This window comes from Aulostomus chinensis, chromosome 13, assembly GCF_037954235.1.
Source record: "Aulostomus chinensis isolate RoL2024-O1b breed Wild chromosome 13, RoL_Achi_v1.0, whole genome shotgun sequence".
Classification (NCBI taxonomy): domain Eukaryota; kingdom Metazoa; phylum Chordata; class Actinopteri; order Syngnathiformes; family Aulostomidae; genus Aulostomus; species Aulostomus chinensis.
Window position 1 is genome coordinate 14,677,952 of NC_141332.1, and position 27,951 is coordinate 14,705,902.

At 42.1% G+C, this 27,951-nt stretch overlaps 2 protein-coding genes across 5 annotated transcripts in view; one reads left to right on the plus strand and one right to left on the minus strand.

Annotated features, from left to right (window-relative positions):
• The first annotated feature begins 627 nt into the window (after positions 1-627).
• LOC147251043 (protein NSUN7) lies at positions 628-25,216 on the plus strand. 3 transcript variants are annotated; one of them, XM_086221539.1, is made up of 13 exons: positions 628-957; positions 1,591-1,947; positions 8,184-8,242; positions 11,823-11,953; positions 12,067-12,219; positions 13,088-13,271; positions 14,361-14,583; positions 15,075-15,218; positions 15,723-15,824; positions 17,019-17,154; positions 17,720-17,825; positions 22,236-22,470; positions 22,611-25,216. In XM_086221539.1, exons 2-13 carry the CDS (start codon positions 1,599-1,601, stop codon positions 23,036-23,038), a joined length of 2,250 nt encoding a protein of 749 aa, XP_086077665.1. In that variant the 5' UTR covers positions 628-957; positions 1,591-1,598; the 3' UTR covers positions 23,039-25,216. The 3 variants fall into 3 exon arrangements, with proteins under 3 accessions (XP_086077665.1, XP_086077667.1, XP_086077666.1); XM_086221541.1 differs by having other exon boundaries at positions 22,236-22,354; positions 22,611-22,975; XM_086221540.1 differs by lacking the exons at positions 628-957; positions 1,591-1,947; positions 8,184-8,242 and adding an exon at positions 9,794-9,928.
• apbb2a (amyloid beta (A4) precursor protein-binding, family B, member 2a) overlaps positions 24,027-27,951 on the minus strand; it is a 37,275-nt gene continuing 33,350 nt past the window's right edge. For both annotated transcript variants that reach the window (XM_086221538.1, XM_086221537.1), the window contains exons 11-14: positions 26,708-26,788; positions 26,488-26,603; positions 26,214-26,396; positions 24,027-25,623 (exon numbers count right to left, since the gene is read on the minus strand). In XM_086221538.1, coding sequence (XP_086077664.1) covers positions 25,453-25,623; positions 26,214-26,396; positions 26,488-26,603; positions 26,708-26,788 — 551 coding nt within the window. In that variant the 3' untranslated portion in view covers positions 24,027-25,452. The remainder of the gene's footprint in view (positions 25,624-26,213; positions 26,397-26,487; positions 26,604-26,707; positions 26,789-27,951) is intronic.

The following is a 27,951-nucleotide window of genomic DNA, read 5'->3' on the forward strand; positions in this document are numbered from 1 at the left end:
ATATGGACCAGTTCACGGAAGAGACATATACCACGTTTATGCACTACCATACCAGTATGGAAGCCCAAAAAGAAAAACTTTAGTGCTTTACTGACAACAGGGCTACCTCCATATTGCACTAGTTAATTGTCAGACTCAATGTGGCTGGAGAGCAACAGACAAGATGACCAAGAAGAAAGTGAAGAGTCAAAAATGGCCCATTTGTCTTGAAAATGTCACGGTCCAAAATGGTGTAGACTGCTGCTTGCATTTGCTGCAACAGAGAGATGGAACAGTGTGAGTTCCATCATATCGTAAAGACCATTTTTAAAGGTTTATGACAGAGAGAATAATGACGTTGCAATAGGCATGTGGGCTCCAGGGAGTCCAGAGCCCTCGTATTCGCATCGGGCCTGTTTCCCATAACTACACGCCTGGATGTCACTTTCTGTGCTTTTGGAACAACAGCTGGACGCCATCTGCAATTTATGTTTATGCAGTCTGCTCCACTACTGTCATTAACTTTCATTTGACTTAATTCTCAGTAAAACTTTAACAAGCAACAGTGTCCTACATAGAGGACAGGACATGGAACTCTTGAACCGAGAGGAAGAAAAGCTAGCTCAGAGCACGGCGGTTGCCATGGTAACGGAAACACGCCAGTCTAGCTTTTTTTTTTAGTCATATAGTGCACAAGCCTTTTTTAAATTTTTTTTTATTTTTTAATGACGTTACAGACGCAACATGGCCTATTAATAAACGAGGGCGTAAAAGAGAAGAAGTGTGGGTAAGGAGCAGGGGTTACATTGAAGGTTTGTGGAGACGCCCGTCGCCTCGTAGCGGAGGCAGATTTATTATCGCTAGCCGAGGTTTACTGGCGAGTTACCCTGCGTCGAGTCAAGGCTGGAGACAACATGAAGACCGCCAGCCTGGAGAGGTGTATTTTTGGAGGATAAAACAAGACGTCCTTGTCATAAGGTAACCAAACCGAAATAGTAAAGTAGTGTTATATAACACATATGGTGGTTATACGTTGCACAGAGAGTTTTACTGGTCTAGCTTTTCGGTATATTTTTGGAGCTTGGGCCTAATTAAAAAAAAAAAAAAGAAGATCATTCAGTGTTCTGTTTTGATTTTCAGAAGCCTTCACTGATTTAAAATGTTCCTCATCTTAAAACCCTAGTTCAGAGATTAATAAATAATGAAAAAGCCCTCAATTTTTTTTTATCTGAAGTGATACATTTGGTGGCAGACGTATTTGGCTGCACGTTTACGGATTCTTAGCTACGCAGGTGGCATACAGCCGAATTTATTTGAGTTGAATAGTCCTTAAACCGAAATGAGAGGGTTCAGACTTTTATTTCTAGATTTAACTTTGTCGAACAGCTCACGTATTCACCTAAAGTCTCTACACTGTTGTCAACATGTTTTTTTGATACTATTTTGTTTCATATTCTACTATTGTTGACAGTATTTGATTGTCATTCTGATTTTTTTCTATTGTGTTTGGATCAACTTTGTTCTGTGTAAAGTGCAACATATTTGCAGTTCAAATCTTGTGCAGAATCTCAATCTTTAAATCGAGTTTTTGTTTTTTTTTATTGTTTTCAGGTGTCAAAATGGTGAGAAACAAAAATCCGGTAGGAGGGCGTCGTCGTTCATCTAAGTACAAAACCAAAAAAGCTATATCCGAAAATGAGAGCAGCAAAGACCAGATTCCTTCTGATGACCCAGCTGACAGCAACATCCCTTCTGCTCCCCCTGAAGTCCTGGCTAGCAGTCAAAGTCAAGTGGGTTTTCCAGACCGGGTCTACCTGCTGGCGTCAGTGGTCTTTCAGAATAACCATCTAGAGAAGCCTGCTACCCAGCGGCTGGTCAGTTACGGCAAAGCCAGAGGACTTCCTTTACCAGAAGTCAAAGATGAGTTGCAGCGGACAGCTTATGAGCTGGCCTTCAATACGCTGAAGTGTAAGCAACACAAGTGGAGTGAGGTTGCAGGTTTAATTTGATTTTTTTGCTACTACTCTCATTACCCTGCACAAACACACACACATACACACATGTACACACACGTACAGCATTACTTGGTTAGCTACTGCTACTTTTAAGATGCAAAAAAGGCTTCAAAATTTACTTGTGTGGTATTCATGTATCTTATGCTGACAAACAAGATGTTGAAATATCTTAAGCTTGTGTTAACCACAGATTTTATTTCAGGCATTTAACAAAAAATCTCATCGACAGTGCGATGCGGGAACTGGATGTTCAACAGTACTGACTTATTTTCAAATATCAGGATTCAATCCTGCACTGCTCTATAACTGCTATTCGCCTACTCAAACTTAATCAGAAATGTACACCAGGTTTTCACCCTAAAATTCAACGATTTTTGAAAAGGGATCCTTTTTGTGACTACAGTGTTACATGATTTCTCGCTGTTTGTGTGCGCCACTTTTGACTGAAGACATCAGTTACAGATATTCAGCAACCCTTATTTTGATTTATTTTACAATGCAAGTCAAACCTCTTTGATTTGTAGCAAACAAAGTGCCATCTGAATGAGAATGAATAGCCCCGGTGAAGTTAAGTGACAAGTAGAATTGGATTTAGATAGATTGATGAAGGGCAAGTAGAAGAGGAACATGCAAAAAAAGAATGCTTGAATGACCAGGGGAATTCCGTGTGATGCTACAAATCAATTTAGCTTATAACCTGTTAGCTGGAACTAGGGTGCGGTCTGGGTGGCCAAAGTCACAGGGGTGTGTAATCACCATGGTGATATGGCAGGGCTGACTGTCAGTGCTGGAAGGTGGATGGAATCGATTGAATGTGTTTGTTGCAGATGGAGAAGGAGGAACCTCCTTTCAGCCATGATGATTGTGTTGTCTTCCACAATGAAGCTGGAGAAGCCTGCAGCCCACATGTACCCACAATTAATGCAGATCACCTCTAAGCACCCATCATCACCCCAGCGTCTTGCTGTTGTAACCTGTAATAGCTGAACAGCTGTAGGCCATAGCACCTACAGTACAATCCCACTTGCAAGAGGTTCTCACTGATCAACAAGAACATTTGACCCAGTTCTGCTCGAGCTCGAAAACAAATACAAAAGTTATTTTCCTCTCTCTCTAAATTTAATCCCCATTTGTTCATAGCTTTTTTCAAAGTGTCTGTGTCATCGTGGTGTTTGCACAATCCTTCTTGTTGTTCCCATACCCTTCGTGTGATATTTCTGGAATTAGTTTATTTGTGGCATTTCCACACGTGACAGATGAAGAAAGGAAGAGCCAAGGAGCCTTAATTGAGCAGCTTACTGGATAAAAGCAGCTTCTTTATTACCTCCAGAGAGTTCATGTTTACAGTGGCATTTGTTTTTTTGTCCGCTAGCAGGATTATGCAAAAACTATGAGATGGATTTTTCATTAAATGAATTAATGATAAAGGAAATTACATGTTTTTTACACTTTGATATACTTCTCCTCCTAGTGGGTCAATCAAGTCCATCTCAGAAGTGGTAAGAAACACCTTAAGAACTTGGTGGTGAGTTACTGTGAAACCTGTGAGATTTCATTCCATGGTGTTAATGTGGCGAAGCAACCAAGTCTGATATATTTCCAGAGAAACTGTTGTAGTTAGACTCCACTTTTCCGAATATGTTCCTGTTACCAAGTTACCTCATTGTTAAAGGAAGTAAGCCTGATGTAACAAACATCAAAATTATAGTGTTGTCTTCATGTGATGTATGGCAACATCATATGTAGTAAGTGTGTTTTAATCAAGTGACACATAGTGGAGGGCAGCACGGTGGTGCAGTGGTCAGCACTGTTGCCTCACAGCGAGAAGGTTCTGGGTTTGAGCCCCGGCTCCAGCACGGGATCTTTCTATGTGAGTCTCCATGTTCTCCCTGTTCCTGTGTGGGTTCCCTCTGGTACTCCAGCTTCCTCCCACAGTCCAAAGACATCAAGAGGGGACGAGGCTGATTGATACTCTAAATCAGGGGTGGGGAACCATGTGCCATGGAGGGCCGTGTGTATGCAGGTTTTCCTTCCAACCAAACACTTCAACAGGTGATTCCACTGATTAACACTCTTCTGTGGCTGAAGGTGTGTTAATCAGTGGAATCACCTGTTGAAGTGTTTGGTTGGAAGGAAAACCTGCATACACACGGCCCTCCATGGCACATGGTTCCCCACCCCTGCTCTAAATTGACCATAGGTGTGGCTGTGAGTGTGAATGGTTGTCTGTCTGTATGTGTTGGCCCTGCGATAGACTGGCAATCCATCCAGGGTGAACCCCTCCTGTCACCCGAAGGCTGCTGGGTTAGGCTTCAGTCCCCCTGCAAACCATAACAGGATAAGTAGTCAAAAATGGATGGATGGATGGATGGATGGATGGCTGGATGGGCACCTAGTGGATGCATTTGTAGTTGTATTTGTTCCACTGTGCACACATTAGTCTATTCCTTCATCCAAAATCAAAATACTGTCTGGCTTCACTTCCCTCTTTCTCTACGTAACAGCTGCATACTTCTGCAAATGGCGTGTGAGGGTTCATCACTGTTTGCAGCTTTAATTAGACTCAAGCGTGAAAATTGCCATGGGTTAGAAGTTCACCGGGGTGGACGTATTTACTCCGTGAGTGCTCATTAGTTTGTACTTGTTTTATTGTAGAATATGGGACAACAAATGATGAACAGAAAAATTAAGAGAGGAAACCTCTGTGAGTGTGCGCAATATTTGAGTTTTGATTGACATGATTGGTGACTCATGCAAGTATTTTTACTCACATGCTTCATTCTCTCACGCTCATTGTGTGATGAAATTGGCAGCAGATGAGATGACACAGCCCAGAAGCCAGCGTTAATCTCTTGTCTTCCTCCTCCTATGAGCAGGGCTGACTTTTGGCGCGTTGATCGATTCACCAGTGACCCACGCTCATCCTGATGGTCACGCACACACATCATTCCTGCACCGCCTTGAAATGACTGATCCAAAATTGAGCTGAGGTCGGTTGTTCACCTGAAGAAGAACTGCTTCGGCAGCAGAAAATAGAATCTTGCAGAGCAAAATGCCAATGAGCCCTGGTATTGATCTTGTGATTATAACTCTTACCTGTGCAAAACAAAAAAGTTGCTCGGTAAGCTCTGTATCGACGGCTGAGGATCGGTCTGTTACTGTGATGGTCCTGTCAATACCACAATATGGAAAGAGTTGATGATGATGATGATGATGATGATGACGATGATGATGATGTTTACCCCGGTGTAGACTTGACATTTAAAAAACAAAGACAAAACTGAAGTTGCCCGGATGACAAACATTCGCAGTCAAGTTCTTCTCACCCTCTCCTCCCTTCGATACTCCAGGGCTTGTCCATGTCGGGATCGGAGTGAATATTTGTTTGTCTATTAACCGCATTTCTATGTGCATTTTCTACTGTTACAAATTTCGTTGACCTTGTCGCTAACCATGCCCCCCCCCCCCCCCCCTCCAGCCGCCCTTGTCTCACTCTTTCCTGCTTCCCTCTTTCTTTCCACTCATTACTCCTCTGAGTATTTCTGCCTCATTGTCCATACTTTCCAACTGGGCTGCCCTTGTCAGACGACTGCGGCTGTTGTATTGTCTCTATGCAAAAAGTCGGGGGCCGCTTTGTGTGAGCCTGTTTGTCCTTGACCACAACCAGAGGGCCTGCCACCAGTTTGCCTCAGCAGAAATGAGACATTTGGAGTCCTGAGGTGATTGGGTAACTTATGGCACATCTGTGTTTTTGCCAGGTCCACTGTTAGATTAATGTGCTATCGGGTGTAGTGAAACAGAACATCGTGAGATGGGACAGGGGACGGGGGGTGGTGGTGGTGGTGGGGGTGGTGGTGGGGTTGTTGTTTGACTACCCTCACTTTTGTGTAACACCTTAATGGAGGCTACAAAAACTCACAGCTGCAGCACAAGTTCTGTGATGATACTGCAGTCAGATTTAAAGAATTCTGGCTTTCCCTCTAGTAAAACTGTGCAGCTCTATCTGCTGTGTAAGTGATGTATAGCCACCCGAGTATTCTCTGCGTTTAACCTGTGTTTGATTTATCACACCTGGAAGACGATGACCTCCACAGACCCAACCATCATGGCCCCTCTCGAGGGTCTGTGCTGCAGTCTGCATTGAGTGGTTATCACTTATGGGCTTATCTTTAGGGCCTTCTGCTGTAATGGCTACTATTGTAAACCCCACTGACCTGTATAAATCAGAATACTGCTGATGATATGCCTTTGTTTCTTCAAATAAAACTAAGCACTATTTATGTGTCTACATTAACCGTCTCTTCTGCAAGCCCACCGTTTGGTTTGTATTGCGGATTGTGGATTGAATGGATTTTTTTTTTCAGTTCAATTTTGCATCCCTAGAATGTGTGTAGACACACCTGCCTGTTAGGAGCATGGTACCCACCTTTATGCAACACGCATGTGAATTGTAATTTTTTGGTTTCACAAGGAAACTAAAGTTTTATTTTGTGTTTCTGCTGAGTGTGCAGCATGTGCGTGGCAGCATGTGGGTGGCTCATCAGCTCTGCCCTCACTGACAAAATACAGAGAAGAGTACAGATACTAGCACCTTAGAGACCAAATGACTGCAAAATGCAGCAGAGACTATGTTACCTTTTCATTGAAGCTCATACTGGAGATGCTTTTCTTCTCCATCATGTAAAAATCAGAATGAACCAAACCAAAGCTATGATCCCCCAAATCACAATGCCAAGGGAACCATCGGTTCGCAGAACTGTATCACTTCTACTGATGCATGTGTCCATCCTGCTATTTCCCACTTAGTGTATTTGGTTGAGCCCAAGATGAGGTGTGATAAGGAGTGCTTGATGTATCCATGGTGTCTCTGCAGACAGGCTCTGTCCTGTACATAACCCCTTTTTGCAGCTTAAGAGGTGTGTCTGGGGATAATATGAAGAAAGTGACAGTGCATGTGTTAGAGCATTTTATTAAGATGGGTCAACGTTATATTGCACATTATCCCCTCTAAGAATTTTGTTGCACATTACTGCAGCTACTCTATTCTATTTTTATTCTATCTTATTAAGGTTTTTTTGAAGTCTTAAGCTGCTTTATATTCATGGCTCTTTCTTCTTATTTTTTATTTTATGTTGTTTGGCTGTTCGGATCACTTGTTATATTGTGAAAAACAACCTGGCAAAACACAAGATTCTGACCACTACACATAAATGGACTGACTAGTTTACATATATACATGTGCGCGCACGCACACACACAAATACACACACACACATACTTGTGGTGACTTAAAGAATGTTTTTTTCCCCCAACCTCACTAAAAATTAGAGGAACAATTCTTTTTCCCATTTTCAATATGAGCACAAAGTGTAGCAGCAGTTTGTGTCTCTGGAAACAGGTGCTCTAATATGATAAACTGGATTGTGTTGCCATCTGTAAACCTTTTTTAAAAAAAAATCTAGAATGGAGAATCCACTGGGTGGGAGTGGAAGGGATGAGTATGTATGTGTTATGCATATTTCAGAGGCATCCTGTTGGCCAATGTGGCAGATGCTGCCTGTACACGAATTAAAGCACCATAAGACAGATATCTGGTAGGCTGCTGGTTCATGTGTGTAGCATCTTTATTGCTGCTGATGTCATTAATGTCATTAGATTTCTCACACCCACTCGGTACTGATACAATAAATGAAAGAAACTCTACTTAACTCTAATTAAGCACCACACAAGCATTTAATCATGGGAAATTAACACCCCCCTCGTCTAATTGAAATATCTTTTCAAATTAAATCAGGATCATTTGGGGCTGCCTCCAGGAGCCCGTTTAAGTCTTTGTCTAATCTTTTTACTCTCTCTGTACCGCACACACACACACACACACACACACACACACACACACACACACACACACACACACACACATCCTCAGTGTTAGATATGGATTTGCCCTTCATGTCATATATTTTTACTAGTCAATGGATAGGAGTAATTTCTCATGCATCTACTATGTTCTCTAAATTAAACAGCATGGATTGTTTTCTGGATGATTAGACTCTGAAATAAAAGATGGCTCTAATATGTATCATTATTACTCAGAGGCAGAATTAGTAATGGAAATCCACATTAAATCCTTCTTGTCTTTCTACCTAACACACTAAGTAATCTTGTGCTGTTTGGTTTTTTTCACAGATCAAGAACTCCTGGAAGATATCATAACTGACAGCTGCTTTTACCTCACTCAGCCAGTAGTAAGTGGGATCCATTGAACCTAGATCTTTACAGTAGTTTACAATTGTTAAAAAATATAATTTCCCCAGTTTTATTCCTGTCTCTGTCTTAAATGTTCATCTATCTTTTGATAGATGCCAAATATTGTAGTAAAGTCTGGATGTTTTACATCAAAAATTTCTGCCAGTTCAAGCATTTAATGCCTTATCCTGCACTAAGGGGCGTGGTCTAATTTTGCACCCGATGAAAACGCTTTGTATGCCCATGCAGCATGTGATGCACTGCTGCTACGAAAGATTTCTCCTCAGTGACTTACATTGGGAAAGAAGAGGCTGTACAGTTTTTAAATACAGGTGTCAGCAGAGAGCTAATCGAAAGTAGCCAGTTTAACCAGTCTTAACCAGTGCACGCATGTGCTGTATTCTGTCGTGGTGAATGCAAATGCTAATCAATAGCTGCAACAAGTCCTTCCCACACTTCATGATTTAACTGGAAACATGTGGAAGCAAATGGCTCTCTACCATCCGTGTCACTGCTCCTTTGATAGAGGCAGACATGCTCACTTCCCCTGGTGGTGAATCAGTTGCTCTCAGTTTGCTTCTGAATCGAAAGATTGCTGAGACTCTCAGAGTTAATTGGTTTAGCATGCTGCTCCTTTGTGTGTTGCATTCTTTATCTCATGCTCTCACTCCTAACCCTTTGATGGTTCTTCTGGCTTTGCTCCCCAATATTCCTACCCGGCTGTTCTTACTCCACATATTCCTTGTTCTGTTTTCAAGGCCTCTCATCAGTAACAGTACTACTGATGTATAGTTGATGCTTTGCTTTCATCAACTCACAAAGCACCTTGTGTCTTTTACATTCCATTCCTTAATCAATGGCAATTACTCCCTTTGGACTAGCACATCTAAAAGGTACTGTGTGGCAGAACACATCTGGCTAGTCACTTCCTTTATTGCTTTTCTCTAGCAGAACTCCTCATTAATTAGTGATAAAATCAAAATGCTTTAACAGCCCAGGGGCAGTGTGTTTTGATGCAGTATTTGAAGGTTTTCTGCACAATCATCTTCCCTAAATCTGTCTGAAAATGTTAGTGATACTAACTAAGGCATTATTATGTTGTCCAACTGCTGGACAGTAGGAGAACATCCTAAATGAAAAGGTGTCCTCTGGATGAGATCGGCATGTACTTTGGGCTACTTTAAACACTCTTTACGCATTCAAGAAGCTGGGGAAAGAGAGCAGGCTTCTCCTGCTGCTTCTCTAATGTCTTGGATGGCAATAAAATATGCACAGAGCCAGTCTGTAAGTCTTGTCAGCTTGTTGAAGAGAAGAGTAATGAAAGCTCGAGAAACAGGAGATAGAGCTGTTATGGTGTCTTCATTACTGTAGTCGTTCAGTGTGTCTGTTTGAGTAAGAGCACAAACATGTACAGACATTAATACACAGGAATGTGTGTTTGACCACACACACACGCACACACACACAGACACACACCCACTTGTCACTATGGCTTTGTGAAATATGGCTCTGGGTGAAATGAATGGTTCCTCCTATGTATTGGTGGCAGGTTGTTACTCCACATCCCTCTAGCGAGACAATAAAGCCTGGACGCAATGAGACAGTCTTTAGAACTCGCTCCTTTTACACTGCTGGCATCTATAAAGTTCAACCTTGATGGAGAGAAGAGAAAAGAAGAGAAAAAGGTGGGTGAGAGGAGGCAGGCTGACGGGAAAAGGCAAGGTACATAAGGGCATGGGGGATGAAAAAAGGGGTAGGCTGAAAAATGAAGACATTGATGGTTGAAAGAGGCACATTTGATCACAATGAGGAGAGAAAATTGATCCTCAGTGTTCAAACTTATATTCTGAAACGTCTTGAAAATACCTCATTAGGGCAATAAGGTAAGAGTAAACGATTGTGATTATTTTGAAATGTGATGTGATTCGTGATGTTATATCACCCTTTATGGGAACCATAATGTTTCATTTTATTGAACCTGCTTGAGAAAGTTATTGAACTATTCAAATAGTCATTTTGGTGGCAGCAATTGTACTGTACTGGGTTATTCTGAGCGATGTTCTTAATATTTCTCCTATTTATGTCCCATTTCTATGAATCAGGGTGACAAGTGTTAGTATACTCAAGACAGTGCAAGTAAACCTTCAAAAAAGATGAAATAAATCAACTCCTCTCCCAAACAAATTCAAAAAGAAATTAACATTATGAAGCTCACAGGGATTGTTTAACACTAGGATGTTTTATTTTACTGTACTTTACACTTAAACCAGTCAGCAAAGTACACAACCCCAGTATTTGAGTCAAAGTATACTCTATGTAAAGTAATTGCGGTCAAACATTACTTCAACCCAAGAGAAAGTATTTCTGTCCCTTTTTTATTTGAGTTAGAATAACAGTAATAAAGTAAAAAAAAGTTTTCCAGGACTTTGACTTAACCCTCACCCAGTACCTGCCTGTTAGAGATTGAAAATATCAGTCACTGACGTCATGACATTTTATAATACATGAAAGTAAATGATATAATGACATTTTCAATATTTCAAAAGCAAAGTGGATTCCTTTGATTCCTGAGATATGTCACTGATTAGTGGCAATGTTTATTTTGATGGATTATTACTTTTTCCCAATGTCAGATTACAAATACGCAACATTCTGCAGTGTTAAGTGTTGTGAGTCAAGGATTCTAAAGATTGCTTTATTTGTTACTCAGCCAATTTAATATTGCTGTTGGCCAAGTAAGTCATCACTGGAGCCTTGCTGGTGGTTGAACAAACACCAGCAAATTGTCATTAAATATGTCATAAAAATTGATCAAAGTTCCTGCCTTGTGACAGAAACTTGGATCTGAAGCGACTGAACACAGCTGGCATGTTTACTGTTGTCCAGTTTTCCTCTGTGGGATGCTGTTGCCAGGCAATACAATGACTGGGAATTTTCCCACACCCAAGAATTTAAACCTTGTTAAAGGGCAAGTGGAACTTGATGTAGAAAAAGTGAAGTGCCACACAACGTATGAGACCGACCTTTACCAAAAATTTAATTTAATGCCTCTGGAATGAATAATAAATGTTGAGTAATTCCTAAGCTGCCGCATAAACCCTTGTAGCGTTCTAGCGTCTTGCCCCATTAGCCCAGCGAGGCTGTGGCAAGCTGTTGCTGCTGTGGAATACCATCTGGCACTAATGCTGCTGGTGCCCTCGCTGCCTCCGGGAGAGAAGGTGGGAATAGGGAGAGAGCACCCAGGAGGGAGAGATACTGCATAAGCTCATATGGATTAGCAAGAGCAGGGTCAAGATGTGTGTGTGCAAACTGGTTGATTGAAATCAATACAGAATAATAGTATCATTACCTCTATAGGTAACCAAAATAGATCTATTATCAGCTTAGTATCACAAGATGAGGTTGTGTAAATTATAGATACGCACCATATGCAGCTGACTTCTGAAGCGTAACTGTTCAATAAATAAAGGCTTGGTCCTGAGTCATGCTATAAAGCATGTAGCTTCTATACTTGTTACCTCTTATTCATGGTTCTGTTGAGCAAATGGAATTCACCAGTGAAATGCCCTTGTGTTCCAGCCACAAGATCAGATGAGCCTCGTCGCTGTCATGCTCTACGACTTCCAGGACAGGAAGTTTCTCCCACGGGAAAGCCAGGGAGAGGAGGAGATCATACAGGAAGTCAGAGATGTGGAGAAGTGGCTTGTTAGGTAAAGAAAAGCAGCAAATGGGGAAGATAAAATGAAAAAAAAACCCCAAACCTTATGAGAGGGTAATCACATTGAGGAAGAAAAGAGAAAACTTTTTTTTGTATGTGTTATAGGTTTAAAACCAAGCTGGCGGCCTCGCTGGCTCGCTGCAGGATCAAGCGTGATCTGGTGTCGATAGAGTGTATCCTGCAGGAGAGTGTGAAGACAAAGCAAGAGAGATCCATCAGCCTTCCACTTTTTGCATGGGTCAATACACTGAAGAGCAGGTACTGCACAAGCCAAAGTATTCCTTCTCATACACAAAACTACAACAGATAATACTTGTACTTACACATATTTTACACAGGTGTCATGTAGCTGGTTTTAAGAGATTCTGTCATTTTGAACACCTGACGGGCCGTATCAATGGGCCATGGGAAAAAAGACCTGCTGCAAAAAATACAGATGGAGTGGATAGTGTGTGTCTGCCCCGATGATTACAGTGATTATTGACTGTCACCATGCTGTGCTCATGCCGAGCCCAGACCTGGTTTGTTTCATACAATGATTACCTCCTCACACCTTCATCCACACACAGACCGTTAGTTTGGGGTGCAGCCCAATGTTTTATGGGCCAGGTGCCCAGCTGACACCCAATTAAACCACCAGTGTTTGTGTGTATGTGGGTGTGTGGGTGTGTATGCGCTGCGACAGGCTGATTCAGGTAGGTGTAAATCCTGCTGCTGTGGACAGATTCAATCAGCAACAACCCTCAGCAAGCTCTGGGACTGGAGAGGTCACCTATCGAGACTACTGGTGTGTGTGTGTGTGTGTGTGTGTGTGTGTGTGTGTGTGTGTGTGTGTGTGTGTGTGTTCGTGTTCGTGTTCTGACTGCATTTACAGCACACATTAGCTCTAAAATCTTTAAAAGGCCACATAACGGTTCCATACACTGTTATTATCTATGATGGCCATCATTCTATTTCTCCCATCTCTCACCTGTATCCCCTGTCTCTCCTGTATCCCCCCCCCCTCCCTTAAATCCTTAATTGCCTCCCACAGGAAGCTTTCTGAATCTGAATCTGAATCTGGATCTCTCTCTCTCTCTCTCTCTCTCTCTTTCTTCTTCTCCTCTCCTCCTGTCATTTTTCCTAGTATTGATGAGGTCCAAAAGGTACTGAAGAGTTTGGGCCTTGTGCAGGTGAAATCGATCGGGCAGCTGGAGGGACACACCTACTGCCAGGATCCCCACTGTGGGGATGTACTGGTGTTCCCCGCTCAGATGAGAACAGAGCTGTACTCCACCAAGCTGCTTAGTGACCACAAGCTCGTCATCCAGGTACCAGCTGCAGAGATACGGGAGGCTGTTCTCTTTATTTTGACTACGGAAATCTGTCCTCTCTGATATTTATGACCTCACTTTGGCAATGGATTTGCTCAAATTGATTATGAGGCAGAGATCTGTTATGCCAACTAAGATTGGTTTGCTCAGATACAAATATTTCACATCAGTTCCTCTATTCTGGTCATACTTCAGTCTGAGCCATAAAGAACAGTCCTGTCTGGGGGAGTGTGTATGCGTGTGTGTGTGTGTGTGTGTGTGTGTGTGTGTAGAGTGTCAATAATTTAATTTCTACACCATTAGAGTCAAACCACCATACAAATTCCTAAACACGCACAAGAAAATTAAATCATATTTTGCCCCTGAATCAATCAAATTTTCAACATCACTGCTTAATTAATCACCTCTCCTTCTTTCTTTTCTCTCACATTAAATTAATCCTCTATTTTTCTGTCTTGTGCAATGTCCCTGCGGTATTTCACCTCACTCAGTTGTCGCTCCTGACAAAAGCTGTTATCTAGATGGAAACTCAAGCCAACCCAGCGCTTTTACACTGATACATTTACTGTAGCACTTTTTTCCAGAAGGGATCCCACTGAAGGAAGAACATCTCTGTTGTAATCAGACTGCACTGTAGCTCAGACGTCTGCTACCATTGCTGCATTTTTATGCTCAATAGATGAAACTTTGGCTCAAGCCGGACTTGAGGATAAACTGAAATGATATTGATGATCAAAGGTCACTGTCAACTGAAATGAATGCCTTGAGGAATTGTGTCAAAATATAGTATAAACATCCACTGGGATTCAAAGCTGACTTGAAAAATTTAGATGTCAAGGTCAAAGGTCACTGTGACAGGCACACATCACAGAGGCATACAAATCATGATGTAATATTTCAACTTCTTTCTGTTTCCACTCCTCCTTTGTGCACCGCTCTGCAACTGCTGCTCCAAACTCCCTCGCGTCTTTCATCTAATCCCTCTATATACCATGTTCCTCTTCATATCTCCCATGTTTCATTGTATCGCACCAGTTTGTTGCTGCAAACCTAAATCTTTTGTCTTTGTTTTCAACATGTCTGCAGGATAAATCTTGCAACCTGGCCTCAAACGCAGTGAGTTCCCTGCTAGATGACGGAGATGTTCTCATGGTGGGCTGCTTCTCTGGCCTCACCGTTTCCCACGCCTCCTCCTTAATCACACGGAAACAAAAAGTCAACAAGTCTACGGTCTATGTTTGTGTCAGTGGTGGTTCAGGGGCTCAGAGAGAAGAGCTCCAGCAGGTCGTCTCCCTCATGGGCTGCAAGAGTAGGTCCATGTCAGTGTTTGCTGTGTAATAACTGTCATGTCTCCATAGTGGCTCATTGACATAATGACTGTGTTGTTTATGTCTTTGTTTTGAGTAACGACAGATGGGAAAAGTGAAAATCTGCCTGCAAATTGCTGCTTTAGAAATGTTATTATGTATATGGCTGCAGCGAGTGGTGTTAACTACACGTCATCAAATATTGACAGACTTTTTTTTACGAGCTGACTACATATAATAAAAATTAGACAGAGTTTTTTAATCAAACAATCCATAAAATGTTGGGTGTAACACTGGTATTAATTTGTGTTTTTGTCAAAAAACAAAAATGGTTATGTCAATATAATATGACCTTAAGTTCTGACGTATGAGTTGCTCAAAATGGTTGTTGCATTCAGAAAAAGTGAAAATGACAAAAGTTGTTTTATACTTTACCCCGTTTTTTTAGCTCTGCTATAAACGGGTAAATGTCTCAATACTGTATGTCTCTTAGATGTGAAGCTGATACCGGAGGTCTTCCAGTCTTTGAAGAGTACTGACAAGCGGCTTCAAAAAGTTCGCCTTATCCTCTTGATCCCCAAATGTTCTGTGTCTGCCATCAGCAACCCGGTGGAATTCATTCTGCAAGAGAATGGGGGTACATTGTAATCCATTCAAGAGTATACAGTACTCAATATTGTTTCTGTACTGAAATGGAATAGCTACACACTGGTTACACAGTTTGGGGTCAATTTGGAGTATCCAATTAGCCGAGACCTCATTTGCATATCTTTGGACTGTGTGAGGAAGCTGGAGTACCAGAGAGAACCCACACAGGAACAGGGAGAACATGCAGACTCCACACAGAAAGATCCCATGATCCCGAACCCGGAAACTTCTTGCTGTGAGGCGACAGTGCTGACCACTGCGCCACCGTGCTGCCAGGAATACTGTATAATTTAAGATATTTGGGATGTTGTATATTTATGATATGAATATCTTGGACTCCAGGAAGACTAGCTTGTGCCATGAGAGTAGCTTTTTGGGATTTTTTTTGTATAAATAAATGTATTTTAATATTGTTTATATATTACCAAGAGCACATCTGATAATAAACAGAAATACAACTCCGCTTTTCTGAAGTGTTTGTTTGTGTTTTCAGACTCAGATCTGCTTCAGGACTTATCCCAGGGCTCTATTGCCCAGAGCAAACTGGAAGCTCTGGTAGCACAGCAGCAGAAGGATATTGATCATGCCTTGAAGTGTAAGTGTTAAACCTGCTTTCACTCTCATTTGACAAGCACACACAGTTACACACACACACACACACACGTGCACGCACACACGCATGTATGCACCATATGAGCTCAGTCTCAAGCCTCTCTCACCTCTCTGACACAATGGAGCTTACCTAATTATCTAATCTCAAATGCCATTAGACTGCAGCCTGGGGTGTCCCTGGGAGATCGTCTGAGCCTTAATTAGGAACGCTAACGTTGTTTTGCACCAATCAGCTACAGTCTACGACAGCGTTGCTCACTTTCTAAAAGAACTTACTTCTTATTCTGTGCAGACCTGAATTGACATTTTATGGTATTCTGAGCAGCTGTGTTCTCGTTGATGTGTTGTACTTTATTCCGCCCAGTAGTGCTGCATTCATGAGCTACACTCATTAGCCGCAGTCCGTCTTGTATGCTTCAGTGCGGTTCTTTCCATGGTGGTCATGTTCATCAAGCAGGTGGAGTCTTAGGGGCAATGAAAAGCAGTTGCTCTAATCATGCTGCCATCGATCTGCACTCCTCTACATTTTTGCCTGTGTAGATACCTTCTAATGGGACTGTTAATTAATGGTGGGTGTGTATTGAGCGCCCTGTCCGGTTTGAGTCAATGGTCTCATTTCAGTGTCTCAGCCTAGACACATGTAAAGACAAATGCTCGTGCTGACAAACACACACCTCCATAGGCCTGTGTGTGTGTGTGTTGTTTGTCTCAGTTCCACATGCTGACGAGTGTTACGTCATATTGTGGGTTTTTTTGTTTTGTTTGCCACATCTGAGCAGTTTCATTTATTTGCTCTGTGTTTCTTTTTTGTGATAATTAGTGAATAGAAAAATCAAAGCTTAAATCAAAGAGCCGACAGCCTCACAAATCTATGAGCCAGCAGCAGTTAAATAAAATAGGAGTCTGCTTGAGGAGTATGGGCGAAATAAAACTGAAGCTTGTTTCTTCAAAGGGGTCCTTGATGAGGAGGAGGTGAATAATCAGATCTGATTGTCATGAAATGAAAAACTTGTTTTGTCTTCCTGGTTTAATCACTGGTTAGAGGTGTAGTCTGATTTCTTGAGATATATTTAAATCTAAATGCATTTTACATTTTGTTTGTCGACATTACACACACAGAAAAAAATCTATAAATACAATATGTTCCATCAATACGCACCTGCATGTTTGTGTCTAGTCCCCAAGGTTTTGACGGTGGTCTACTGTACCTGCTCAATGTACCCAGAGGAGAATGAGGAGGTGCTGAGTAGAGCCCTGGATCAAGCCAAGGTTGAGGCAGAGCACTCAGGGGAGCTAAAGAAAGCTAACTTCAGGTCTGTCTTTGTTCCTCAGTGCACTTTCTGCATCTGTCTCTCTTTGTTTGTTTGCTTTTGCTGTCTGTCAGCTGGCCAAGGTGTTTGTCTCCCTTCAGACCGGCTTCTGTCTAAATCTCGGCACACCTCAGGCAGGAACTGACGGAGATTCAGTGAAAGTATAATCAAAGGAGCAACGTTAGGTCTCTAAATGCTGAGAAAAGGGCATGAAAAAGACTTTCCTACAGCTTACCTTCCCATAGATGTACTTTCTATTTTTTCATTTTGCCTTTGCGTTGCTTAGACTTTACTATTCCTGTTGATTTTGATCTACCAAGACTGCCTCCAGTCCTCTCTGCAGTTTGCTGGCCTGGTGCAAGCAATGCTGCAGGCTAGTACTTATACTACTCGTGCTGTATTTGTAAGTAAAAAACAACTGGTATTATTGGTGTGGATTATACCGACTTTACTGAGCCAGCTAGTGTGCATCTACTTAATATGTAATGTGTTGTGTGTGTGTGTGTGTGTGTGTGTGTGCATGCGCGGGCAGACTTATACTTCGGCTCTTTTTTCATCTTTGATCCAGGCTGAGCCCGTTCATGTTTGGTCCTCCGAGAGAATCTGGGTCCTTCTTCACGATGAAGCCCTCCGAGCAGAGTAACGGCTGCTTCCTGGCTGTTCTCATCAGAGAGGTGAGCATTCGGAACACAGAATGAAACCTCACAGAGTCAAATCGACACTGTATCTGCTGAGGGATTTGTAATGTTAGTTTTGTCTTTAAGACTTCATGCAGGTGACCAAAATTTGCATTTAAAATACTTACTCAGCTAAACCAAGCAGCAACAAACACGGCAGATTATTTTGTAACAATGTAGTTTCATCTGCATTTTGGGCTGCAATGAGGACAAGGTTCCAATATCTACAATCATTAAATACCTTTTCCCACAGGAATTCATACTACATTTCTTCAGTAGAAGCAAAGTTTTTTGATTAAACAACACTAGCAGGCCACTGCTGCTGCCAATGAGACAAGCAAGGACAAACTTCATTTAGCATCTGGCAGTGGCAACCTGTCTGTTCTCAATGACAAAGAACATTAGAGCTTGACCTGATGGTGAGCTAGTGGGATACTGGGATGTTTGGCTGACTGTTTGATGTTTGTCTGTTTGTGTTTTTCAAAGTGCTGCATAGAATGTGTGAGTCTCTGTCTGTGTTCACATGAAGGTGAAACACTCAGTCCCTTATTCTGAGAAAGCAGCATCACACAGCTGGCTCTCTCTCATAGACACGACCCGATGCACACGACAGAGATGAGTGGTTTCAGTGGTTAGCTTTACGACAAGTGCAGGGATTATGATGAAGCGTGGTCATTCCACTGCTTGCTAGTTGAAAAGGCTCCACTGGGAAACTGGGCTGTTGTTAAGTGGGTGTATAACCATTGCCTTTCAACGTGTTTTGGTTTGAGCATAAAGGGAGAGATAATCCAGGCAACTGAAGTGGAGATCAGGAGAACATGAGAATCGCTGTCTGCCAGGTACTCAGTGGAACTCTTGAGAGAACAAATGTAATGATGGCAGGTTGCTGCAAGAGATGTTAGGTCATAGACGCTGGCGCCCTGTCCAATTCTAATCAGACGCCAGACAGAAAGTGTGAGATGTGGGAGGAGAGGGTGGCCTTAAAGCAGGCAGTGAAGAACAAAAATCAGAGGATTGAGGAGGACGTTGTCTCGGTTAGTTTGTGAAACTGAAATCACGTAAGCCATGATGAGATGAAGGGAGGAGAGAAATGTAGGCAGCTTCAATATTTCGAATGTACTGTAAAAGTAAGGCCGAACTGTGTGGGTTCAGGAGATTTTGTAGGCGTGCAAACGTCTTGAGTACCATCGTTTGGTTCAAGAGCTCCTCCGGTGTTCATCAGCACTTGTACATGGAGGATGTGAAGGTTGGTCTGGTGATGTTTTACCCCAAGATGAGCATTTTTCAACTTTGTGAGAAGAAAGAAAAAAGTCAAATGTTATTCTGTATTCTGCACGTCTCAGAGTTTGGCCACACAGCAGCTTTTTGTACCATAATTTTAAGAATATGGTGCTTCATTTGCATACAGCCGCAGTATAGTATGTTTACCTCAAGAAAAAATGCTTTGGACACAGGCACTAAGAAATAAGAAGATCCCAGTGTCAGTAGTATTAACAAAAATGATACTCTAGTAAAACTATTGTAAATTTATAGGACTATGTATTGAAAAAAAAGCCCTCTGTCCAGTCCACCGTGGACACAAAGTGCACTTAAGATCAGTTAATTGGGGACAAAAGCCAAATTCCCATTCAGTAAAGCACAGATTTGTGGGACAGTGATTTAGTGATACTGTTCTATAAGTGGTTAGGTTAACAGTTAAGTTGATAATTAAGGAAATTAATAGTAGGTTCATGTGATTGACTTGAACTGAGCATACAGAGTTCTGAGCTGTTTGTTGGACTTCAGTGCCCCTCAGCTGCTGTGAGAGCCTGCACACCTGTTTAATGCATCTTTCTCCTTCGACCACGACAGACATGAGCGAGAGGAACGCTGGCTTCAACAACCTCTTCTCTTTACTTATGCAACCTGTTCTTTAACAGCTCATTGAACTTCTACACAATATTCCACCTTTTCATCTTCTTCAAGACACAAAACAACTTTCAATCTAAGCTTTATTAACAATTGTCAATAGCCAGAATGATCTGCAGGAGCCCACAGCATTGCATTGTAAGAACTCAGTTCATAGCATGATGATTTATTTGTACAGTGTGAGTTGGTTTTCACCAGCAACATTTATGAAACTGCAGTATACGCTCAGCATTATATATCCATATGTGTGTGTATCTGTGTGTGTGTGTGTGAGTGAGAGAGAGACTATGAAGGTGTTCCACTGTTGTACAGTTGAGTCTGTGTGATTTTGAGCAACATCAGTATCTGAGAGGAGCTTTCTGCTCCATTTCCTGACTCTCCTGTGAACACTAGTAGTTGTAGTTGTGTTCTGTAGTCACAGCATTGATCCTTTTATTGCTTCATAAAGCCTCTCAGCCAAACTCCACTCTCCAATCCACATCTCCCTCCGTCTATGCTGTCATCTTCCTCTCCTCTCGTTATTTTTGTAGCTTGAGCTTATATAGGGGATGAGTGTAGGTGACACACCAGGACATCAGGGCTGGTGACGGTGCAGGTCTCATCAAATCTCTGTGACCAAGATCCTCCATCGCTTCATTATCCGCAACATTTATGACACACTCTCATTACGACCTGCACTCTTATGCTCATGATGCCAACGTCTCGTTATTAAGCCATTTTACCCCCACCAGGCGTGACGGAGCTCTCTCACACTGTATTGTGTGTTCCTCCCTGGCCATCCATCATGGTTTATACCTCCACAGATAGAAATGAAAAGATAATCAAAGCACTGTAATGGTTCCTCAAACAGGATTTTTTTCTCTCCCTACCTGCAATAAACTCAGCTAATCAAAAGTTATTGTGGCACCCTGAAAAACACCATAAAAATAGCAATTATATAAGTGTTTGAATGCTGTCTGGCTTACACCGACTGTCATGGCGACCAGTAAAGATCTTAAAGAGCCTCAGAAACAGCTGGGAATAATAAAGACAGCAGAGTGAGATGGTTGTGGATTAATTTCAAGAAGAATAAGAGCAAATTATTTATCGACTTTTCAAAGGGACATCCAATCTGCATTTTATTAATAGAGTGTTGAAAGCCCTGCACTTTTTACTTTACTTTTTCATTGTTTGGGGTGAATTTGATCAATTTGGACTCAGCTGCCAAGACATAATGATACATATTTTGGACGCAGCTCTTGAAATAAAATGGGTTCAGGGTGAGCCATGGAAGCTAACTGTAGTGGAGTGATGAAGGAAATGAGAGATTTCCAGAGTAAGGCTTAGTTGGTTAGTGGAGATGGAGAGGAAGTGAAATTTACTGGGGTGAGGGGGAATAAAGTAAGGAGAGGGAGCGTGTCTGTTGAATAATTCAGCATCTCCTGTCTGTATGAGTTAGCATCAGTGAACTTCAGGGCGTCCACCCAAGAGCAGTGCTTCTAAAACATGTTTACTTGTACGCACCTCGTGGACCAACACACGTAAACACATTCACCTGTAGAAAGAAGCACACTGGCTGCAAGTATGTATACATGTGCAAACCTAATTACAGACAGCTTGAACAAACAAGCACGCGCACTCTTGTATTAACACATGAGCACTTAAAAGCAAAACACACATAAAAACTCACACAGGCTGCATGTCCCTGTAGTGTACACTGGGCTTGTGAATAATTCAGGTGTTGAGGGGAGCAGTGGGCTGCTGCTGAGACAGCAGGTGACCCAGCAGTCAGCACCAAGGACATGGTGGTCCTCTCCTCTCCTCTGAGCTATTTGTTTCTGCGTCGTTACAAGTATCTGCTAGAAAAACAGAGCAAGGGAGGGACTTGTGGCAGATATTGATTGGTGTTTACATAAGTCAATAACACTGAATGTGCATTACGTTCCCTGTAATGAAAAAAAAATGAAAAAATTATTCCAAATATTCGTACTAAATGGATCACATTATGATAATAAAACCACGCATTCAGCGGCTGTGGGATTAATCAACAAACTTTCACAGCGTAAGTCTATGGGGAAAAATCCTTTAGGGCTGCAGTGCATCATGTGACAGATGGAATATACAGGTGAAGACATCTGAAACATTTTCATTGAAAAATAGTCCACGGAAATGAGTCATCGATTGCCTGAATTTTTTTTTTGGGTGTAACATAAACCGATACAGATTTTTCTTGCATATGTCTATGAGGAAATAAATGAACAAGGGGACAAGATTAAAACTGAGATAATGTATTTACATTTCATGAGACCTTTACGTACGTTTTTATGGCAAAAACTTTCATTTGCAAGTGTCTCTGTTCATGATGCCACCAGATCTCTCATTTACTCTACATGGAGAGTCTTTTAGTCAGATGCACAAACACGTCTGTTCTTTCTGGGGGGAGCTGCATGCTGTAGTGTACAGAGAATATAAAAAAGATGTTATAGCTTTTGCCTCTATATACAAATTCTTCTTCCTCAGCCTGAGCAAGTGAAAGCAACACCCCAGGAGGTGCTGGCCAGGGTGTACGCCAAAGGCATACTGGATGGGATCGGCTCCAAACAGCTAGGCAGAAAAGAGCAGCATGGACAAAGCAACAGGTTGGCAAGAGCTGCTCATGCCCGGACCTCTCAGCGCCAAGTCACTGTCAGAGTTCAATCCAAACACCAAGAGACCAAGAGCAGCAACCGTGTTGCTGTGTGTAGACAAGAATTAGGTAACAGCCGACAGACGCCCCAAGATAAGAATGATTATATTGATGCTAAGGCAACAACAGATGAAAGTTTTCACCAAGAGGACTAAAATCTGTTCTTCCCTTTTCAACTCAGATTTTGTTGTTGTTTTTTTTTTCTTCAGGGGAAACCAAATCACTGGGCTTACAGGGCTCAAAGAACACTGTGTCCAACTGCACCTCTTTCTCCAGGCAAGAAAACACCAGCTCCTCCTCCTCCTCCTCCTCCTCCTCCTCCTCTTCCTCAGCCTCCTCTCTCAAACAAGAAAACAACACACCATCTCCAACCATTGCCCCTCTTCACCCTGCCCCTCCTCCTCCTACCCCTGTGGTCCGTTTCCGTAGGGCTCACCAGGAGGTTCTGAAACCTGTGGTGTTTGTCCTTCCTCCCATTCACGTTGCCAACTTCTTTCCCAACCAGCAGAGCCAGGCCAAGTTCAGCCCCCGCCTCAGCCGCAACAAGTGGAGGAGCCCAGCTCAAGCTGTGCCCCTCTCTCGCTCTGGTGGGGGTGTCTCCAAGGACACGCTGGTCAAGTGCCGACCTTTATTTTAACACAAGATTGACATACAAACATAACAAAGCAATATGCATTTTTGTGCCATATGCCAATTTAAAGCAATGTTTTTCCCTAAAAAGTGTATTTTGTCTTTCAAGTACTCTCACATAGATGTCTTGAGCTCGCAAGACATCTGCTGCATCCCCTCCTGCTCCCCTACTGTGACTCCAGAATGCAGAAGGAGCCAGCCATGTTTTTAGTTTGAAGCTAAGGATGATTGACAGCTAACAGCATCAAAACTGGCTGAAGAAAAACTCCTTTTGCACTCTCAAGTGCATCGTTCAGTTTAATCTACATCTTCGTGATCAGCCATATGCTCAGCAATAGACAAAGACTTTGGTTTGAGCTAAACCCAAACAAACTAGAACACCTCTTGTTTGACTTGGTAGCGCTGAGTGTGACCAGCTGGTCCATTCAGTTGAATCAACTTGCTTGCGCTCGCTCACAGTAGTTATGATGTTTTTAGCTCAAATCCAAGTGTTCCTGGCTAAGTGAGCATATAGCTGGTTAAATAAAATATGAATTATACTGAATGATGCACTTAAGAATTTATAAATTGACCTTCCTGAGCAGTTTTTCTCTAGTTAGCTGTCTATCATCATTAGCTTCAAGCCAGCCAAACATGGCTCTTTCTGCATTCTGGGGTCAAACAGAAGTGATGCAGTGCAGAAGAACATATTTGTGAGCTCAAGACAGCTATTTTTGAGTACCTGAAAGGCAAAATACACTTTAGAGGTGAAGTATCACTTCATATAAAGGCAGTTGTGTCTTATTCTAACATCAAAATGTAAACAGTGTTACTATACTGCCAATAGTTTAAATTTGAGTCAACTTTGTGGAGCAACTATTACATGTCACAGTGTCTTTGTGTGCCATAACGTAACCTATTCATAGGGCTGGGTCAGGGTCATATCAGTGCCACTACATGATACATAGCGATTATTTGACTTTCCACTCACCTAAGAAAATTAAAGCTGCTCCATCTCCGTCTTTTGGTAATGCCTTTATTGTCACAACAGATAACATTTACACGGTGTAGAGATGGGTGAAGAACAGAACTGAAATGATTTACAGCATCTCTCTCTTTCTGTACGTGTGTGTGTGTGTGTGTGTGTGTGTGTGTGTGTGTGTGTGTGTGTGTGTGTGTGTGTGTGTGTGTTTCATTTAGATCAGGCTGCATTCACAGATTTCTTGTGGAGTGCAAGTGGTGGCTCGGAGCCACAGGAGCAGTGGCAGCAGTTTTTCACTGCGATGTGAACATATTTGTGTGTGTTTATTTGTTTTGAGTGGGCGAAGACTGGCTGGATTTACTGAGAAAAATATGCTTAATGTATGACAAACCACTATTGTATACCACTCCACAAATAATCTCAAGCTTCATCTCCTGCTATCACATAAATCTTGGGTGTATACATAAAGATTCCTGAGGACACTGTTAAGTTTGACTGTAAGCTATGTGACATTCTTAACTTTTTAAACACAATTTCTGCTGACTGTATGAAAAAATTACAATATTACGTAATTTAGAACATCAAAATATATTAAAAAATGTTCTTTTACCGATCTACTCGTCCATCTAGCAATTGAAAGTAAATTGTAATCCTGTGAATGGGTCAGATATGGAGAGGGAGTCAGTTTTGTGCCCGTGTTAATCCAGTCAAGTGGAGATGACTTGTGCTGAGAGCGTCTACGTCTTCATACTCTTATGAACTCATCGACATAAAACATATCCCATCAAGATAACATGCAAATTCAAACATCTGTCACCTCATTTGCCACCTCTTATCTACAAGTTTGTGCCCTAAATGCTCTCTTACTACATACAATCGTTTGCATACACTTGATTATGACAATCGTTTCATTCTTCCTCAAGAGAAATGGAACGTGTTTTTTTTGTTTTTTTTGTTTCAGGTTCATCACACATGTAGATCGAGACATTTTCATCTTTTCTGTCCTTCAAGGCTACCGTAGCCTGGTTTCTGCCGTCCCGTCCAGGTGTTGCTGACTGTGCTGCTGAATGTTTTGGTTCCATAAACCAGTCTGATGAAAGAATTCTGATCATATTCTTCCTGCTTATCCTGTATCCACCCAGGCCCCAGAGATCCAAAAAAGTCAGCAGGTGCTTTTGCTTCGACACAGCAGCATTCAAAGGTCAAAGTTCAACCAGAGACGCAAGACGACAGCAACAAACACGCTGCAGCTTTACATTCCTCTTCATGAAACAGAAGTCTTCTTCTTTTTTTTAATCATCAGGCATACTTGAAGACAGCTCTTGTTTCCTTTTGTCTGGGGTGGTGTTAACATATATGTACATCACTGGTTACCATGGCTGGTACTGAGTAAGTGTTGTCGTGGCGATCGTGATTGGCATCCAGAAGATGGCTGGGAGGTGCTGTGGTCACTGTGACGGTCATTGCTGGGGAAGTTCTGATGGCTGTTTCTTGGGTTTCAGAGTGTCTATGAGAGACTGAACGCCACGCTTCACGCTGGTAGTCACCCGGCGAGTTACTGAGTCCGCAGAGGTTGAAGAGCCAGCGCGTTGAGTGGGTGGCCGTGCCACCAGACACTTCTGATACCGCAACTGAGACAGAGGAGGACAGGCCTTTTAGATTTAAGTTGAAAGGAGGAAATGTAATTCTTGTTATAAAAGAAGGGGTCCTTAAAGTGGGGCACGGTTAGATAATTGTTTGCAAATTTTCAGTAATTTTGTGCTGAGGTTCAGCTTGTTTCTTTAATTCTACTGTTTTTTTTTCTTCTTCAAGTTTTGAATTATATATATATATATATATATATATATATATATATATATATTTTTTTTTTTTTTTATTAGGCAAACAGCAAAACAAAAAACTGTGGTTCTGGATTAGACAATGTCTGAATGTCTGAATGTTGACCAAAATATCTCTGAATGCAAGGGTCCCAAAATGCAGTCCCACATCCAGTACATGAACATTTTTTTGGAACCTCTGTATTAAAGGAAGCAGAACACTCTCTTGGCGAATATGAAGCTAACAGGGGACGCTAGCCTTGCTTGCAAAGGTACCACAATCCATCACTGTTCACTGTTAACGAGTTGTTAAATTGAAGACTTTGTCCAAGACTCATCCGGATAATATTGGCACACATATACTTCATCAAATGGTAAAAGAAAAGAATGAAATAAGAGCTCACCACACATGCTGCCTGCACAGCCTCAGACACGCTGCCTGCGTTTGGGTCGCACCAAAACACGTGGCACTGAAAGTGTTGGTTTCCAGTGTCCATGATGAAGGCAAATGTATGTACATCCCGCCCCACACCCATGAAGGACAAGAACCGGACACGACACTCCACCAACACGTCCTCTTCCTCTTCCTGCATCAAGAGCCGAGAGTAGAATCAGCAAGCACACACACACACACATATTATTCCTCTGTTCATTAATCATGTCGGCTGTAAGGCCCACCTTTTCTTTGATGACAGCCAGAGTCGTATCAGCAATACTCAGGATAACAGGGGTCCAGTCTTCTTTACCTGTGGAGGTCACCAGACTGTCGATGGCCCCGTTGATGATGTCCATACCTGGAGACAAAACACAGGAGAGTCTGAGGAGAGAGACAGATGATGTAGGAATTTATAACACAGCTTGGAAAGTGTGTGTGGGTTTCAGTGAGGCTTTGTTTTACCAATCGGGCGAGACACCGATGTCATACCCAGATATAGCACGTGAAACTTCTGCACCAGCTCAGTCTTTGGCATGGGAAACTCTGCCAGAGAAACACACATACACGCGCACACACACACACACACACACACACACACACACACACACACACACACACACAGATCACCCACTGGGAATGTAATCACATGACAACATCTAATGAAGAACCAAAAGCAAAGTTCACATATGATAATTGGCTTCAGCCAGAAAAATAAACAAGCATCTGTGAATATTTTAATATTTTAGGAAGCTGATGACATGATTACAACATAAAAAAACAACGATCACACACAAGAGTGCAAGAACTTTATGAGCTGGATGTTTCTTCATAGGAATCAAGCTGAGTGTTTACAAAATGGTCCGTAGGCAGGAGAGATGGGCTGGACACAAAATGTAGCACCTGTATCTCCATCAGGAGAACGTCATGTTAAAACATCATGCAATTAGTGTTACACAGAGGATTTATTTATTTAGTTATTTATAACTAATTATGACAAATAAGTTACAGTTTATAGCTGTTAGTATTTGAATATGCTCAGAGCAAAAAGTTAAAATACAGGCAGATATTAGCTAAATAAATTGGATACTCTAAATCAGGGGTGGGCAATCATGTGCCATGGAGGGCCGTGTGTATGCAGGTTTTCCTTCCAACCAAACACTTCAACAGGTGATTCCACTGATTAACACACCTTCAGCCACAGAAGAGTGTTAATCAGTGGAATCACCTGTTAAAGTGTTTGGTTGGAAGGAAAACCTGCATACACACGGCCCTCCATGGCACATGATTGCCCACCCCTGCTCTAAATTGACCGTAGGTGTGACTGTGAGTGTGAATGGTTGTCTGTCTCTATGTGTTGGCCCTGTGATGGACTGGTGATCTGTCCAGGGTGAACCCTGCCTCTCACCCGAAGGCTGCTGGGATAGGCTCCAGCCCCCCGCCACCCTTAACAGGATAAGCGGTAGAAAATGGATGGATGGATGAATGGATGAATGGATGGATGAATGGATTAGCTAAATAGTCCAGTAGAAAACACTTTTTGAAGATTCCTGCAAAGGAACTTGCTGCTGTATGTGGATGTAAAATTTCTGATTAGTAATGAGACTGTGACAAATGTTCACTTGACATCACATCCCGTCTCAAGGGAATTCATGAAAACTATAAATTAAACAACAGGGTATAACTTTCATACCAAAACTAGATGTTTA